General features: G+C 38.0%; 2 protein-coding genes across 2 annotated transcripts in view; both read right to left on the bottom strand.

The window, feature by feature from the left end:
* LOC136833955 (eye-specific diacylglycerol kinase-like) overlaps positions 1-19,576 on the bottom strand; it is an 850,760-nt gene that overhangs the window by 284,480 nt on the left and 546,704 nt on the right. The window lies entirely within an intron of this gene.
* On the bottom strand, positions 4,169-16,915 carry LOC136833832 (uncharacterized). Its single transcript, XM_067096132.1, has 4 exons — positions 16,685-16,915; positions 16,263-16,628; positions 4,858-5,104; positions 4,169-4,248 (listed from the first exon to the last, which is right to left on the bottom strand). The coding sequence occupies exons 1-4, from the start codon at positions 16,913-16,915 to the stop codon at positions 4,169-4,171; spliced, it is 924 nt and encodes a 307-aa protein (XP_066952233.1).

The following is a 19,576-nucleotide window of genomic DNA, read 5'->3' as shown; positions in this document are numbered from 1 at the left end:
TATATAATATATATTTGGATATATATGTACTGTTTATGTGTATATATAAATATATGTGTATGTATGTACTGTATGTATGTATGTACAGTATGTATATATATTATATATTTATATTTAGCTTCATTTATCTTAACTTGGTCGTAGACTTCGTAGTGACAAGCTTTCCCAAAGTTTGAAGAAATCGAGAAGTGAAGAGGGCTTTGTGTCTAATAAATTATATATATATATATATATATATATATATATATATATATATATATATATATATGTATATATATTTTTTTTCTGTATATATATGTATATATTGCACCGTAGATGTTTGTATAAATATATGAATATTAGTGTACAATAGTGGTTAATGTTACAAGAATATATATATGTATATATATATATATAATATATATATATATATATATATATATATATATATATATATACATATATATATATATATATATATATATATATATATATATATTGTATATATATACACATGTATGTATATGTATATATATATAATATATGTATATATACTTTTATATAATGTCCATATATATAAATGTGTATATGTATATATATATATATATATATATATATATATATGTATATATATATATATATATATATATATATATATATATATATATATATATATATATATACTTTAAATATATATGATAGAAAGACATGAATATGTAGATAGATAGATAGATAGATAGATAGATAGGTAATTATGATGGCCAGTTGTATGATGAGGAGAAATTGAAGTACCGTCTCAAGGATAAGATACAGAAAGTGTGATAAGCTTGAAGAGAATTAATTTCTAGGTCGATAGATTGTGTTTTTTTTGATAAGTCTGCTGATAACTGTTGACTAAAGATGTTGAGGGAAAAAGGAATCATTGAGGATTGAGAATGGCAGTCGAAGGAATAATGGAGGATGAAAGCAATACATTAAGAATAACAAAGCTTGGAAAAGTTTCTGAGGAATTGATTTGGCTTGTAAGCTGGTGGTATGTTGGCTCAAGATTTTATTAGAGTAAGGAAGTTATTTATGATTGAAAAAAAGGTCTCTACGGTGTAGTTGTTGTCTTTTACACGGAGAGAAGCGACACTAAAGAATTCCAGTCATGATTTAGGGACGGTGTTGATAGAAAGTGCCTGAGAATTATTTTGTTTAGATGGCATTATGGCCAGTCCAGCATGAGGGGAAACAAACATTATTGTGAAGAACAGAATACAATATGAAATGTATTGTATGAGGAAATTTCTTCGAGGATAATAGTATGGAAGTATTATTAGACTAAAGTTGAAACGGAAAATCAGTGGAGTGATCATGGAGTTCCCAATGTCCTTTTGCCGTATCTGTGTCGTCTTGTATATTTGTGAGTGTGACTTGAGGCACTGTGGAATATGCATGTGGAATGTGGATCTGGTACTATTATAACGTCATAGTAAAAAATTTTTAAGGATAGAGAAAAGAAAAATTAACTTGAGAAGCTCCGCCCAACCATGCAATTGCCTGGTGCGTCAAGGAGATTCAAGGGAGCTGCTGTCCTTCACAGTGCACTTAATTATGGTGCGCTACTCTAAGGTCAGTCATCGTCTCTCCAGTCCCTGTATGGTGGTGGTTTTTTGAAGAAGGAAATAAGTTAAGTTGAAGTGCAACCTGCATCAACGTTACCATTACTTGTCGAATGTAAGCACCTAATGTATCAATTTAAGAAGGTGTCACCTGCTTTTGAGAAGGATGGACTCGAGTAGATCAAGAGTATTACTGACTTTGTAACCGTGATACTTTAATATGATTATGGTTATTGTTGTGTATTGCTTGCTACATTAGAAATTATTTCATCAAATACAGTCAGTTTTCCCTTCCTTCGAATGCTGTAAGTTAGCCCTGTAAGTCCTCACTCTTATTTTTGCTAAGAATATGTCTGCATATTATGTGCTTATTTTAGAAGCTGCCATACGGAGGCCACATCTTTTCATGTTCCATATTTCTAAAACTTGTATGGAAAGGTTAGGGGAACATTATGATATTTACCATTTTCATAACCACAACACTTGAACTACAACTGTCATGTTGCCGATGAGTGTAGTGATATTCAGTTTGTTTTTGTATGTGTACACTAGGTATACCATAATTCTTGAAATACACAGGAATACCAGGTGAAGAACTAAATAGACAGAAAGTTGCTATTTTTGCCCTTTTGCTAATGGTTTTATCGCCTTTGTGTTTTAAAAAAGAATTGACAGAGGTATTTTCCTTATGCAGCTGTATTAATATGCTGATGTCTGCCCAGTATTGTGTAAATGAATACTTTGCCGTAGCAACCTCTACCATTTTTACAATAAACACTGTCACTTATCGAGTCTGTCATCACTCCACCAGATATCATGCGAATCTCTTCATAGTACAGAATGTACGTTGTCACTTTTTCATGACAAGGAACTTATGCATCGTGGTTGTAGCTACTTTTTTCTCAGTGTCCCAAGTCTATAGTGCTTGTCTTCTTCAGAATCGGACGAATCGCTCTCACTCTTCAAAAGATCATGAAATCTCCCTAACTTAGTGGAATCCTGCACATACTCAGAGCTACATTCTTTCGAATCCCCAATAGCATACTTCTCGTTCCTATCTTGACAGCTCGTTTCCTCGTGAGTCATCCACGTGTCCATTGCGTGGAATTCTAGACTTTCAATATCTCTCCAACGTTTCTTTCGACTTGTTCAGCGTTTTCACTGTCAAGTCTCCTTCTTTTGTAGTTATTTGGGGTGCTTTGGTTTCCAGTTTTCTCTTGTATGATGATCCACAGACATTGCACTTTCCTCGGACTCTGCAAATTAGGACTTGGTGAATACTCATTTAAGATGTCGTCAACATTTCCGCTTTCAGAGATTTCTTTTGTTTTGGCACCGTGAGTGACCAGACCTTTCGCTCTCTGAAGCAAGTGGTTTGATTTATTAATAATAACTTTTGTGAATATGTGAGCGTTTCTTTTTAACCCCTCTTTCGGTACATGTATTATAGCAACAATGGCAAGAAACTGATTTGTTCTCATCCGTCTCTGAGTGTTTCGACTTTAGTATGCCTGTCTGTGAAACGTCTCTTTCTTAATTTCAGTGTTATCTTTGGCCGCTTAATGCTAGGTGTTGTGTCTTCATTGCATTTTTCCTGTAAAGAAATTGAGGGATTGGAATTTTTATTTTTTTCATCAGCTTCAGAATTGTAGTGGTCAAAAGAGTATCTTGTTCGTTTTGATTAACGTTGGTTATTTGAGATTGATTTTGCTTTTTTCACCAACAGTGTTTTTCAAAGGCTGCAACAACAAGGATTTTTCGTTTTTTGTTTGGAAGGAAGCAGCTTGTCCATACTGTACTCCTTGGTTAATTTAATGTTGCCTTTGCGTTGTTGTTCATCAGCACAAGAGTCATCTTCAGAGCTAGTTGTGTCTTTCCTTGTAAACAATTCATGTAGCTTTTTATATAAGTTTGTTTCGTGTTCGTGCTCTGTGCTTTTTGTATAAAGATAAAAGTGGGATCTTTACGTCACGTTCTTTTGGTGTGTTGGCACCTTTTCGTTGTTTTGCATCACTCTTCCCTCATATCGGTTTTTAGGGGACTTTTTGGTTGTGGAGGCATTTTAACGCTGTAGATCAGCTGCCTGACCAGCTGGAGAGAGTCCTCAATGTTTTCAGGTAGTCTGTCTTTCGCTGGAGAACATATATCTGATTCTGTAGACAGGGGTGATTGCTTATAGTTGTATCTACTGACTTGTGGGAAAATGTGAGAATTAGCTGACAAAGCTGGCGCTAAAAGGGTGATTCAAGAAGTCATGCAGGTGGATGCAGGGTGTTTGTTCTCGTTTGATGATTCCAATAACGACTCAATGGAGTACAAGAAGAGTGACTGCAGGATATGGACTTGGATGAAGATAGAGAACAAGGAGATAAGCTCTGAGGTGTGTTACTTAAGTCTGACTGAAGCAGTTCGGTAAGGTACGATGCACTGGTGGGGTTGCTTCTTTTCTTTTGGTTACAGTCTTTTTTCATGCTCGCTGGAAATTCCTCAAACTTGACTGAAGTGTTGCCCTGTGATATTTGAAAGAGTCGTTGTTTAGGTTGTTTATGTTGGGCAGATTGCCGATGTTTGGTGATAAGATACAATTAAATACAGGACACAGGAAGTTTCTGCATCATTGGACAGCATGAAGCATCACCGCAGATGTTTCCACAGTTGCTCAGATCTGTAAAGAGAAAGGTATTAATTACTTACTGACAGTACTGACGTAAGTTTATGGACAGTATCCTCATGGTTTGTTTAGAGTATTCCTAGCTATTACAAGCTTTTACGGCTTATTTAGTATTATCAGCATGACACTTTTATTCATAATATTTATCTTAATTATAACATTTGATTATTTCAAAGTTGTCCTAAGTCTTAAGATTATTATATTTTTTAACTCGTTGTATCCTATAACAGGTATTGTGTCATATACATAGGTACTACATCTAAAAAAATGATGTAAAATAATTACTGGAATCACAAGAAATGTCAGGCAAGATGCTTTGGGAGGGTGAGCTTTCTTTACCCATGGAAATGGTTTGTAATCCACTGACTTTGAATTATCTTTCGAGGTGTTCACTTCTGAAGACTCCAATTATGTCTTTCCCGTGAGTTGTAGGGAGGCTGAATTTGTACAGAGAATCTTTTAAGAGGTAGTGATGGCAGCTCTGCCATTACATTATCGAGGAGCCTTAGGATTCACCCAAAGGAAATGGTACTGAAGGCAATGTAGAACCCTTCAATTGCAGCCATGAGATAGGTTTATCTGACTAGCTTCCTGTCACTGTACATTTCCCAACGTTCTTCTTGTTGTCTTTAGCGTCCTTGCCCAGAACGTGTGAATTGGTATCAGGTGTAGTAAGAAGTTCCATTGGAGATGTAGGGTGGTGGGGACTAGGGGTTTTAGAAGGTGGCGTGGATGTAGGTGTCTCAGATGATAGCATGAACTGAGATGTGCCCATATCGTCTGGCAGCTGACTTGGTCGTAGTAGAGATTGTGATGCAGTGTAGTTACAGTCTTGACATGTTATCTTGACCTGTTTGGAGAGAATAAGATAAAAGATTTATATAGTTTCTATAGATAGGTTCTTGCAGAAAGTTCAACATACTAAAATGTTATGTAGTAGGTTCTTGCAGAAAAGTTCAACATACTAAAATGTTATGTAGGTTGTTTGAAGCTTTCCCTTTGATTAGGTCCTCAGTTGAGGTATCCCATGTTGAAGACTAGAACTAATGAGTTGTGTGTATTTGATTTTAAAGTATGCTTGGTTATTATCAAGTATTTAAATTAGACTGCCTGCCAAGTCATATTCCTATTTTCGGACTGGGCTCACCTGGAGGATGTATTCTTAATTGAAAAAGCAAATGGAGTAGGGTGAAGTTGAAGAGGCTGAACATTTAGGGAACAAATGAACAGAAAGCATAGGTAGAGTTTTGTAATTTTTGTAAGGAGGATTCATGGATAGGAAAAATCTGTACAATGTAATCACATGTTATTGCACAATAGGATTTATAGCTTTGATGTAATCACTTATTGTTTAAAAATTTGAAGAAAATATATACGCAGTATACCATTGTCTACCAGTTGTCATGTAAATGCTTTGATGAACTTATTTGAGATATTCAGAAGTGAAAAGAACTTTCACACATATATACATAAATAAATAAATATATATATATATATATATATATATATATATATATATATATTATTATATATATATATATATATATATATACACATATATACACACACATTATATATATATATATATATATATATATATTATATATATATATATATATATATATATATATATATTTATTATATATGTTATTTCCCAGCCTTGGCAGCAGAATGCTGTGAAATGGCTGACAGTAAAACAAAACAACCGAGAGAAATGAAAAGATGATGATTGCTAACCTTAGGCTCTTTTTAGTCAAGTTACTGCAAGGTGTAATTATACTCAGTTAATGATAAATTACATTTACTTAACAATTAAGAACAATAGTTTACAAATTTGTTATAACTAGGGGCACGTGAATAATAAGAAATCATAACGACAAGTAATAACGGTGCTGCAAAAATGAAATTTTGTGTGTTCGCACATGGATGAGTCCAGGCGACGAATGAAGGGGCGAAAGCTGAGAGTGTCCTCGGTCACTCAAGATAATGGCATCCCTCTGAAAGAGAGAGGTGTCGAGTTAACTATAGGATTGGCGAGAATTGAAGCCCTAATACCATGCAGCTGAAATAATAAGGATTCACTGACTAACAATGTACCCACGAATGGCACAGCCAATCGAAACATATCGCACTGCTTACATTGAATTAACTAGCATGCAAACGATGGGTGGTTGTAGCTGAGAAAAGGCTGGAGTAGGGATCAAAAGGAGGGTTTACTGAGATGAATGGAGAGAGAGAGAAAAGCTCGTGGTAGAGTATTGGGTTTACTGTGAGGGGTTCGTTAAAAAGTTGAGAAATATTTCAGTAGGAGGAAAAACAGGCTGTCAAAATACTCGAGTTGCCTTAGGCTTATCATAGGAGTCCAAAGGAATGATCCAGTATATGGGTATCCTGAACTAAGGCCCATCACACATGGGGCATGGGTTGGCAGACCTGTGGAATGGGCAAGCGAGAACAATGGACATCCACTCCCTATCATACCCAAAACACGATTGAGAATGAATCCAGGCCGCTCTGCTGAGCTTGGGAGGCCAGATCACCTTAGGGCCCAATATGGTTGCTGCTTCAGGTAGCGACTTCCACTCTTTGGAAACATGAGACATTTGGGAGGACGAAAGGTCTGCATGAACAGGATTAACCTGAGTGAATGTAAATGACTCTAATTTAAGAGGTGGTTTTGGCTGGCTGGCCATCACGATACTCTCTCACGTACATAGAATAACATGGCACTACCTAATGCTAAGAACATGTGAGTGAACTTATTTAAATGAAGTACTGTCTGTAGGATGGGTTAAAGCTGAATATTAAGGTAACCCAACACTAAGGTCACAAAGTTGAACTAATTGAATTTCACACAGACTCAAGCTAGCACAGCACTGTATGTCAAGTACCAGGCTACTAATTAAATGCAGCATAAAGCATGTAATAAGTAGTAGAAAATTTACATAAAAATACCCGTACTTAAAGCTAAGAATAACGTGCCTACGTTCAATTAAGGAACGTACTGTTTGTGGGGTTGACTAAATCGAATAGATCTTTTAACCAAAGGAATGCCCCACAGAACTTAGCTAATGCAGCACTATCAAAGTGATAACCTGGCTCACAGGTGAATGATATATCCCTACAGTAAAGGAACATGTTAAATATAAGTGGGAATGTTGAGTTGCATCCCAAGCTTTAGTAATAATAATAAAAATAAAGTTAAATATGATACAATGGGTATCTCAGTTGAATATTTGACAAGTAAGTAAATAAAACATCTCAACATAGGCATGCCAGAATGCAACATAATACACATATAGCTAGGACATGTTCTTAAGCTTGTTGGGCTAAAGAACAGACATAGTGCAGTACAAAATAAATTCTTTCAATATAACAATACTGAATAAAAGTAGGAGACAACCCTAGATATCCTTTCGGACCAAGGGCTAGATTGTTTATTAAGCTAAGGCACCGTAAGTATAGAATACGAGTGCAATGAGAGCTCGGTGGCTCTGTTAACTACCTGGGCCTTATACGCCCCTTACTTCTCTTCCTTCTTGGTTTCTTTTTCTCTTTAGGCATAGGTTTCCTAGCTGGAATCTGGGCATGTGGCTCCAGAGGAGGCCGAGAAGACTCTTGGGCTAGATGGGGGCCACAACACAACTACCCTCTAGACCTAGAGCTGGATTGACCATGGGTGTACGTCAATTGGCGAGGTAGGCACTGAGTTGGCCACTGCCTCAGCTGCTGCATCAACCTGGGCGGTGGTGGTTCTGACTGTTACTGCTATCTTTTGCAACATAACTTCCCTGGCAGTGACCATCTTAGATAGGACTGCTCGTTGACGATCGCCCACCAAAGTCGTAACTTCTGGGGACAGTAGTGGAGAAAAAGTTAAGTACCTTAGTTTTACCAGACCACTGAGCTGATTAACAGCTCTCTAGGGCTGGCCCAAAGGATTAGACTTATTTTACGGCTAAGAACCAATTGGTTACCTAGCAACGGACCTACAGCTTATTCAGGAATCCAACCACATTATAGCGAGAAATGAATTTCTATCACCAGAAATAAATTCCTCTAACTCTTAAATCAAATGGGCCGGGAATTGAATTCCGCCCATCGAGGACGGTCGAAGCTCAACCGACTCAGCCAATGAGGCGTTTTTGTAGTGGAGAAGAGGTGGCTGTAAAACGAGAGGCCTCGCAAGGTACAAGGGCCAGGCTGGTAGGCACAAGAAGGATCTCTTGAAGGGAGGTTGGCAGCATGCGCTGGCACTAGCACTAAGGCAGGCTCAGGCACAAGACTTGGAGAAGAGACGTGAGCCACCTCGGGACCAAGAGGGCCGGACCTCCAAGTCTATACAATTGACAAAGAACCAGAATCTGGCTCAGGTGGGGGCACAAGACTGGAGGGGGCAGAGTGCTACACGGTCCAGGCACCGGCACTGGCTCAACTGCATGGCTGGAATGACCATCAGCTCCTGATGGAGACTAGGAAGGGGCAGGACCCATGGACAACCCGGGAAGGGGCTCAGGAGCGAGATCCTGCCCTAGAAGGTCATAGTCTCCAAGAATCTTAGTGGCCACTCCCAACGTACAAATCCTACTTTTGCGGGGCCTAGTGACCCCCAATCGGACCGTCGGGCGTGTCAGCCTCCAATTATTAATGCCTGTAACAATTACAGGCTTGTCATCTTCAGTGATGGCCCCATTGGGGACCTTGTCTCGCTTTGAGGGAGATTTGAACTCCAGTGTCTCTAAATGCAAAGGCCTGTTCAGAGCAATAATAACCTTGAGGAGGTGCACCAAAGATAGGCCCTTCAGCTGGGGGTCCTTACGAGGATGAATGAGTGGCAACCACAGCAATAATGACAGCAGTTTTCTTTGCTGGACAATCCTTGAAATTTGGGAATGCCTGTATTTTACAATTATTATGACAATAAACCTTGCTATAATCCCTGCGAAGAGCAGTTGTGGTCTGGATAGGCTGGGAGTACTGGCTAGAGGGGGCTGTGTTATGGCTCCCCTTTGTAGCTTTACATTGGGATTCTAAATGCTCTATTTTCTTGCAATAATCACCTACAGGCAGATTTGGGAGTTGCCCATTCTTCAGTCGGACTTCCAAGGCAGTGGGGTCAGGAGGAACTATGCGCAGATGGGTGGTGCTAGAGGATGGGTAGTATGTCTCATAATTATCAGCCAGGCGGCAGCGGTTAGGAGTAATCTTGGCTATTTCTTGCTAATGTAGAGAGCCAAGGGCCGGGTGCATAATAAAGGAAGTCCTCGAGTAGAAACTGGCTTAATTGGTTCTCAAACTCCAGGGCATCGGTTCAGCAACCTCCTTGGGAAGACTTCGCCATCTTTGTATGTAACACTCAGGCGTGATCTCATAGGCCATTGCTATGACTTTCCTGACCTCGTCAAGGTTCCCTTTATCACCATTTTCCAAAGACTCTTGACGCTCCCTTTTTTCTTTTTCTTGTCCCTCCTTCCTAGCATCAGTGACTTGCTCTTGGACCCATTGGGTCAGTTCTGGACCCTTCAGGACCATACTTTTCCCTATATTGGTGAAGGTTTTATTATCCTCAACTGACATGTTCCTAATGGTTAGAGCGGGGTCTGATAGTCCCCAAAAATACCTAAAATTGTAGGATGGCCACACAAGCAGTTGCGGGGAAAAATGAAATGACGCTCTGAACTGGTCAGAGCATATGCAAAATAAGGAAGTGGGCCAGCCTAGGCTACACTTGTAAATGGAGAGCAACTCTAACTGGCAGTTTACCTTGATAGGCTACACTGGGATGGAAATGTCCCTGTGATAAGGGTAATGCTGGCATTGTTGTACAATGTTGTTCTGAAGAACTAAGTATGTGGTACTCCACAGGATTGGCACCCAGGTGCAGATGGTATAAAATGTGAGGCTTGTCTACACATAAAGTGGAGCGGCGCAGGTAAATGTACTAGGCACCAGCTATGGTACATGAAGCAGAACTAACATAGGCTAAGACAAATGCACTAGGCACTAATAAAATTTGAGGGTTAACACAATGCATGGGTTGCCGCCTACAATACAGAAGTGTGAGTACAGGCACTCCCCGGTTATCGGCGTGGGTTCTGTACTGATGGTGTGATGATAACCAAAAATCGGCTATTTACAGTTATCTGCACTGCTGTTAGGTATGTGTCGGCGCCGATAAGCGGAAATCAGCGATTTTCGGCGCCGAAAATTGCCAGTTTTCGTCGCTAGACAAGCACCGTAAAACCTGATCGTCGATGACTGAGCCCACCAATAACCAGGGATTGCCTGTATACAGGCAAAGTATAAGTATTGTAACATGCTGTATGGGTCAAAGCCTACAATGCAAGGGTATGATTACTCCAACACAAAGCATGGGTTGAAACTTACATATGCAAAGGTATAATTATGTGGATTTGCATAATTTGCCAATGGACATAATGGTAACAGGAACAGAGGTGATTCAATTAGAACAGAGTGAAATTAATCAAAGGCACATACAGTGCAACAATAGGTACCACAAGAGTGTACTTTGTTAGTAACACACACAGTAAAAGGGGCATGTAGGTGCAAAATTTAGGTACAATAAGTACAAATAGGTGTGTAAGGACACAAGAACTGAGTAGCACATAAGCACAGTTAGTTTAAGGAGTACAAGGCAGTTAATGGCTTGGCTAAAATGGACTAACTTTCCTAAATCGCACTGTGAAACTGATTTTACTTTACAAATCAAAGTACAGTTTGCAGTAATTGCAAAAAGAACATCTTAGACACTGTAAATAAGCGCGAGATCTTTAAAATTCCTGTTGCTACGACGTGCTAAGGTTTGCTAGCCAGATCAGTGTGGATTTTAAGAGTTCTTATCGCTCATGATTGGAATCTCAGCTCGTGTTTTTACGTTTTTAATTTATATACTTGTCTTTACAGTACTTGGGGAATTTCTACAATAATATCTTAAGCAAGGTTGCCAGTGTGACTTGCCAGCCTTGGCAATGGAATGCTGTGAAATGGCTGACAGTAAAACAAAAACAATGGAGAAAAATGGAAAGATGATGATTACTAACCTTAGGTACTCTTTTGAACAAGTCACTGCTATGCATAATTATACTCTGTTAATGATTAATTACATTTACTTAACAATTAAGAACAATAGTCTACAAACTTATTAAACCGGGGGCACATGTGAATAATAAGAAATCATAACAACAAGTAATTAACGGTGCTGCAAAGATGAAATTCCTTTGTGTGTTCGCACGTGGATGAGTCCAGGCGACGAATGAAGGGGCGAGCTGAGTGTGTCCACAGTCACTCAAGATAAAGGCATCCCTCTAAAAGAGAGAGGTGTCGAATTACCTATAGGATTGGTGAGAATTGAAGCCCTAATACCATGCAATTGAAATAATAAGGATTCACTAACTAACAACATGCCCACGAATGGCACAACCAAACGAAACTCACTTGTATGGCACTACTCACTAATTGGAATTAACTAGCATGCAAACGATGGGTGGCCGTGGCTGAGAAGAGGCTGGACTAGGGAACCAAAGGAGGGTTTACTGAGGTGAATGGAGGGAGAAAAATGCACATGGTAGAGCACTGGGTTTACTTTGAGGGGTTCATTAAAAAATCAAGAAATATTTCAGTAGGAATTTCATACGAGTGTAAAGCTCTTACTTCTGAGAGGAAATATTACGTAAACACTTGGGTAAACTAAAAGGAGTATATTTACACAAAGACATTAGTACAGGGAGGAGAAATGCAATTAAATTATTGATCCTGAAGGGATTCCTACGGGATGAATGAAACTCGGGATTCCAGGCACAGTCCGAGAAGATTCCACGATATAGGGTCCCTCTGAAATGAGAGATACACAGATTATACGCCAGTAATGGGAATAGACAAAACGATAATGAATTCGAAGCTGCACTGAGGGTGCCAAAGGGGCCTCGACGAGTTAATAATGAATTAGCACTGAGAGCAGACACTCGAATAGCACGGGTGGAATTGAACAAAAAAATCTCTGATTACTGGCACTCAAATTAAGTAAATTCTATTAGGACAAAGCGTGACTGAAAGGATGTCTTTACAGAACACTTTACTGTAAGAGAGAAGAGGTTCCAGCGAAGAAGGCAGCACGTGGTTGACTCCCGATTCGAAAGGGCGAAGGTGTTGATCTTCCACGTGGTAGGATGTAGGGGCGTCGACAGCGCGGGCAACACGTGGGTGACTTCACGAAGCGCCAGGTAATGGAGTGGGTGGCCCTTGTGTTAGGATCAGGCCAGCAGCAAAGGTAACGTGGTTGACGGTCGAAGTGCACGAAGGTAAAAGTATACTTTGAGGGGCCACGTGGTTAGATGGAGAAGGGATGAACTAAGGGCGTCGTTCTGAGAGGGGCATGGTCCTCCTCGTGGTGTTGGTGGTGAGTGTGTTTGTTGTGTCTCTCCATATAATTACAAAAGAAATCACTTCCATTATGTTCTTTTTATCGAACATTGAGTTGTTTATAATCTTGGGAGGAAAGTAATAGCCATTGAATGTTGAGGGCACCAAATCGAGCAATAGCGAAGCCCTAGTCAGGTTTACTTCCTGCATACTGCTACACATTTATTCAGCTAGTTGGGGGAAGCATGGTCTTAGATCGTGATTTTTCATCATTTCTATGAATGACATGGTTCTGCATACAAAATATCTTTTAGGATACTTCTGAGGTGCATTGAATGAAATTACTTTACGTCTTAAAGTTTTCTCTGATCTACTGTAGTCTTTCCGATATAATCGTATGTATAAATGTGGAACAATCGTATGAGATATTTTCTATTTTCTTCATAAATATTAAACCTCATATATATATATATATATATATATATATATATATATATATATATATATATATATATATATATATATATATATTATATATATATATATATATATATATATATATATATATATATATTATATATATTATATATATATATATATATATATATATATATATATATATATATATATATATATATATATATATATATATATATATATATATATTATAAGGTTTTATAATATATAAAACATTCTACAAATATTATTTGTGTGTCTGTGAAAATTTTGATGTTTTGCTTGCAGGTTCGTCATTTTGTTGTGATGATAAGATTTTTAAAATGTCTTTTCTTTACAGATATAAATTGTATCATGTGATCTTAAAATGTTTTTATGTTTTTCCATTTGTTTTATATATTGTGCAGTATATTAAAACGAAAGTACTGAGCATTAACGCCCTAACAGAGAGAAAGGGTAAGATTCTTATCAGATCACTACATCCTGTATTGACATAAGTGTTTGAGGAAGTCGTGTTCGAAAGGGCAGAGGCCTCTTGTCTTATCTGACGAGTTGACAGCCTATCGGCGAATTGCCTGTTACATGTTTGTTCTGTGTGCCTATTCTGAAATCATTGTCTTTCCCTATGCTTATTCTTTTCCATGATCTTGAGTAATGGAATGAGGAACAGAGAGGTAGATGAAGTTGACATACTGATAGCCGACCAAAAGTTGGGTTCAAAATACCTCCCTTTTATTTGCTCAGTTGGTTTAAGTGAGCGGATGGTGTCAATCATTGATAAGAGCTCTGGCATATTTCCTTCTGAGCCTTAGAATTCCCTGTATGTATACCGTACATGTATACCTGTATGTGTAATGTATGTACACTTTATGTATCATGTATTCTGGGAGGGCTTGAAGATAAAAGAGGAGTGCTGAATGAGAACGAGTCAGTCAGCCACAGGGGTTGCTGGAAATAGGTCCTGTCGCTTTGTCTCTCTCAAATTACCATTCATGTATAATGGGTTTACTGGCTGCTCTCTTGTTTGTAAAAGTTTAACAAAACTTTTAAACTCACCCAAGAAGTGTATACATTTTGTAAGAGTGATCTAAGGTATTCATATTGTGCAAGCATTGTGTAAAGTGTACAATGGTGTACCAGTTATAAAGGTAAAGTGATGTTTACTGGTTTTTATTATGTTAAGAGTTAAAGTGATGTTCTAGGTAAAAGAGAATTATTTTGATAAGGAGGTGGATAATATCTCTTATTGTGAGTTCTAAATGTGTCTTGCTGCTAATTATATATCATTGGTATGTCATTGTGACTTGGCAGTGTTGTCTTTGAGATAGTCTTAGAAAGACGAGTTTAACCTTTTTTAAAAGTGAAGGTAATCTTTGAAAGATTGATGCATTCTTAAACATATTTGTTGTCTTAGTGAAATGGCTGTTGGTATATTTCCATTTTTGCATATTTCATCCTATGTCTGTGTTATCACATTACTCTAATTTTATAATTAGTGTTTTACAAAGTTTTGTGCTGGTGATTGCTTAACATTTTGTCAGTGCATACACAATTTATTATTGAGATTTCAGCGAATACTTATATGGATTCCAGTCAGTAATATTTTGGTGAACTCTTGTGTTGAGTTTAGTTAATAAGGTATATGTTTAAAACTTGAGTGAAAGTTAATGGTTTGAATCTTACGTGAACTAAATTGCTTTCTTAATAAATTAAAGTTTTGTGAATTAAACTTGATTAAGAAATACTTGAATCTTACACTGTTGTCGGATAACAGTAAATCTTTTTGAGATTGTGAACTCTGCATATAACTTTTTGAACCTAGAAATAAATTTGTCTGTTTAAAGTTTTATAAGCACAGTGTTCATTTGACCACCAGTAATTAGAGAAATTAATGAATGTGTACAAGGTAAGTGATATATGTTTGTTCACCTGAGACATATCTAGGTGAAATAGAACCAGAGAAACAGTTATAGTGTTTGGTGAAGTGATACCTATTTTCCACTAGTCTGTTTATAGCTTGTTAGTTGTTACCTCACCCATAACTTGATAAAGTTACATTGATTTTCTCAAGTAATAAGTTAGTTTTATGGGATCACTGTACCTTTTAGAGTATTCAGTCTTAATATTTTGTTAAGAGGTTTCAAATTATCTAGTCGAAGTGAGGTAAATTTTGGTATTATTTGTGTAATAACCAGGTGCTTGATCACTTTAGACAATATATAGTATATAGTATATAGTATATATATATATATATATATATATATATATATATATATATATATATATATATATATATATATATATATATATATATGTAAACTGGCTCAAAGGAGAATTTTATCTTTCCTATTATCATAAAAGAAAACCGCAATAAATTTGTGTAAATGACGGAACTTGAAACTGCGATTTAGGCTGAGTATGAATATATATATATATATATATATATATATATATATATATAGTATATATATATATATATATATATATATATATATATATATATATATATATATATATATATATATATATATAATATAATATAATATATTATAATATACTCACACATAGTCTACTGGTCACTTATTTCAAATGCGTCTGCAATTGTAATAATCACAGTGCCCTCTTAATTTCTTAGATTCCCTCACACACTGTATATATGCTTGTCACTACAAAGCGTAGAATCCATTGCAAGAATATAAAAAGAAATTCTGACTTAATATTATTATCAACCCTTGCCATCAACCTCCAACCTTTTCGCCTTCAAATTTCCATTAATGACGAAAATAATTCTTTTGGGCAAACTGTCACGTTTAGAAATAAAATTTAGTGGTTTTGAAAAGTTGCCATAATTGATTAATAGAAAGAACGCTATTTACCACTGCTGCTAGCGCTATTAAAATGGTCCATTTTGTGTTAATGTTAGTCGATTACAGATGTGGCAGTGTTCTTCTAGTCTGAAGTAAAATTTGTAAATTGTAAATTTGACTAATAGCAAATATATATTTATCTGAAAATTTATCCGTTTTAATTGCTTTAGTAATGTCTCTGGAAGCTTAAGGAAATTATCAGAGGTTGTGATGTGGCTTTTTTAAAATCAGTCTAGAATTTCTATGATCAATATCCATAGAAAACCTGTAGAAAAAATTATAATTTCAGTTTGCGAATTTCATTACCTTGGTGATTGCTCCAAGCTGTGCTGATATAGCTCCTGTGACGTAGAGGCAGCATGCACCCTTACATGAGAGGCAACGCGTAGACTGACGGAGAAAGATGGCCAGACCATGTATGTCAATGAGGTGATGTCGTCCTCCAGGTCTCTGGGCTCCAGGGGATACGACACCACTTACTTTGTTCACTGGATGTAAAGTACTTTTATCTAGTTCTTTTTTATCACTGATGATGCACTGATTTTCATTGCCTATCCGAGGTGCAGGAGGTGGCTGTAGTGGTGGAGGAGGAGGAGGAGGAGGAGGAGGGGGGAGGAGGAGGAGGGGAGAGGGGGAGGGGGAGGGGGAGGAAGAACAGGAATAGACAGAGAACTAGTTTCCGATATGTTAGATGAATTTTCTTTGGTGTGGTCGGATTGGTTGCCCACCAGGGTATCTGGAGCTGTTCTGACGATGGTGCCTGATGTGCCATCCCTGAGAGTTACATCGTAGTAGCCAAGACAAGAGTCGGCCCTATTGATCATTATTAAAGATTTTTCCAGTAGCCTTTTCACCCCAATATCTTCATTCACGTCATCATGGATGGGTTTCGGTTTTGCTCTGACGTGAGTAAAATAAGGAGGAGGATCAGTATTACTGTTGCTACTTTTATTCTCCATTTTGGTATTTGTAGCTATTGCTTATATCTGGCCCTTTGTAATACCCAATCTTAATTCTTCAGCTGCGCTCCTTGTTCACTTTTATAGCGATTCTGAAAATAGAAGGAAACCTTCATTAGGAGGGAAGTTCATCTAGCAAGCAGGAAAATGTCTTCTAGAAGAGAAATAACTTCATTATAACATTTTTGATCAAGTTATAATAAAGCCATGGATATAATTGCAGTGTTCAAAATTAACTTTTTATTCGTTTAGATTATTCTTCAAACTAAGAAACACTGAAAAGTTATTTCAAAAAGGCAGTTATGGCAAAAGCATATAAAACTTATATTTTATATGATTTCCATAACTTCAGGCATTGAAAGCTATTATTTGACCCTAAGTCACTCTCCTTATGCATTATTTTTGTTAGTGATTAAATTTTTGCTATATGCACATTTGTTCTGACAAGTATATGAACCTACTGTACACTTTCATATATGGAGTATTCATGCTTATCGCTTTTTGGCTGTTCTGATTCATCTCTGAAAAAACAAAATCCTAATGCTAGGCCTATGGTCATGCATGCTTCTGATTTGTCTCACGTTAATTCTTATTGTTTCTTTGTTGTTTGTGGCTTCGGTGTTCGTGACCCTATTTGTGTCATTATAGTCATTCCCTGAGATCTAGACGTAATCCTACGTCTCTTCTGCCCTCATAGAAATTGTTTTTGTGCTCAAGTGTGTATTTTCCAGTCTTGTTGTGCGAGATGAGAAAGTGATGTTCCCTAAGCATTCATCGTGTTTTACATGGTGTCTTCCTCTGACTGTAGAGAATAATTCAGTGACGTAGTGTGTAGTTAAGGGGATTATCCTCCCTACTTAGATAAAGCATATTGTAGATAAGGTTTTCCCAGGGATTCAGTGTGGGAAATAGTGTTTTTGGGGTCCTCAGGTGGGCATATGTGTTCTCAAATTTGTGATTTACCATGTATGTGTTTTCCTTCTCTCTCCCTCCATGAAGGAGATGGAAGAAGACGGTAAGTCTGTAGTGTGTTGGTGCATAGGCAACGATAAGCCTTGCAGTAAGTTTTATGTCTCCGTTAGCGGCGGACCCCCACTTGGTGTGTGTTTCGTGTAAGGGTCGAGAATTTTCCCTTGAGTTTCCCTGCGAGGAATGTAGGGCATGGTCGTCTCCTCAGTGGGTAAAACATGAGAAGAGATGGAGGGGAAGAAACCTCCCCCATCTCACGAGAACCAGTGCTAATCATTTCCCCTGGCCCCTCATCTCTGCCTCTGCAAACTCCTCCTTTGTTACCAGTCACACCTGCTAATAATTTGTTTCCCCTGTCTTAAGTTGTCAGGTAAAAGGAAGGCAGAGCATGTCCTGGAAGTAATCCGGCATTACCTGATTCATGGGGAGTGGGCAGATGGCATGATGGCGTCTGAGGAGGTGAACCCGATGGGCAGCAAGAGAAGAATACCGGATTTGCTGTACTTACCTTCCCAGCTGGTCATTTCCAGAGGAGGGAAGAGCGAACCTGCAAGTCGCTGAGCTGTTCAGGATGGAGATCCCCATCAATGGAGTCAGACTCTTTCTGCCCATCGTTGGTGATGTCATCGACCTCAGCGAGAACACTGCAGAAAGTTTGCTCAAGATGGAGGAGCATGCCCTGCTACTCCAACAAATTGGAGTGGAGCCACTCCTCCTCAGCAACTACCTGGTCTTGTTTGGGGTGCATATCGAGGTGATGTCTCTCCTTGAAGGCTGGATGGGACAAAGTGTTATACGGGTCCTCCTCACACTGCTCCTAACACCGTTCATTGAGACAAGAGAGGGCTGGTAGGACCAAGAAGAGTTGCCAGTCCTGCTCGAGAAGCGGAGCGGGGCAACAGCCCTCCTTAAGGGCAGACTGGAACAGAGCAGGGTCCTGCTCCTCATCTTACCTCTCACGGCCTTGGTCACAAAGTCGGGACAGTGCCAATAAGACCCAATACCACGCAGCCTCCCCTCATCAGGTATGTCCAGACAACTGCTTGATGGAATGGAGCAGAGACCATGCCGCACATTTATGTTACCAAGAAAAACCGGAAATAACACTTGAATGTACATCTTTTTTAAGTATTCATACTCGCTGGAAGGATGTTCAGATTCAGAAGTATCTGTTCCGGAGGATATTACTTATGTTGATGAGTCAATGAGTCTGATCTGTTTCAGAAATGAATTATGCAGTCAAGGATAACAGTTTCTCATATAATCATAAGTGAAACACAAGTTCTTAAACCGAATTTTCCATTTCATGATATAAGTCAAAAAGGTCATACCAGGATCAGAAGTAATCCTTTGGACGAAAATATTCCTTCCGAATGAAACACGTAAAGTTCATGGTTTTTAAACCACTGAAGTATTATATACAGTTGTTAATAATAATCAACGTGTAATATAGGTTTTCAGTCACTCAAGAATTTATTTTTAATTCAGCCTACACATTTGATGGACTTTGAGGTATTTCATTAAAGAATAGTAACTGTTGCTGTAGTAAATCAGGTTCCAGCTAGGAAGCGCGAACAAATTCTCACACCTATTAACGTTAAAGTATCCCTGGACATCCCAGATATTCATGTGAGACAGCAATTTGCAAACCTGTCACGTAGGTGTGAAGATGTTTGAAATAGGTGTAATTAA

Source organism: Macrobrachium rosenbergii, chromosome 52, assembly GCF_040412425.1.
Source record: "Macrobrachium rosenbergii isolate ZJJX-2024 chromosome 52, ASM4041242v1, whole genome shotgun sequence".
Classification (NCBI taxonomy): Eukaryota; Metazoa; Arthropoda; class Malacostraca; order Decapoda; family Palaemonidae; genus Macrobrachium; species Macrobrachium rosenbergii.
This window is presented reverse-complemented; position numbering and strand designations above follow the sequence as displayed.

Coding starts and splice junctions, on each gene's coding strand:
- LOC136833832 (XM_067096132.1), bottom strand. CDS start 16,915: ATGGAGAATAAAAGTAGCAACAGTAATACTGATCCTCCTCCTTATTTT. Junction 16,629..16,684: donor GAACAGCTCCAGATACCCTG/GTGGGCAACCAA, acceptor ATCGGAAACTAG/TTCTCTGTCTATTCCTGTTC. Junction 4,249..4,857: donor CAAGAAGAACGTTGGGAAAT/GTACAGTGACAG, acceptor TTCTCTTTACAG/ATCTGAGCAACTGTGGAAAC.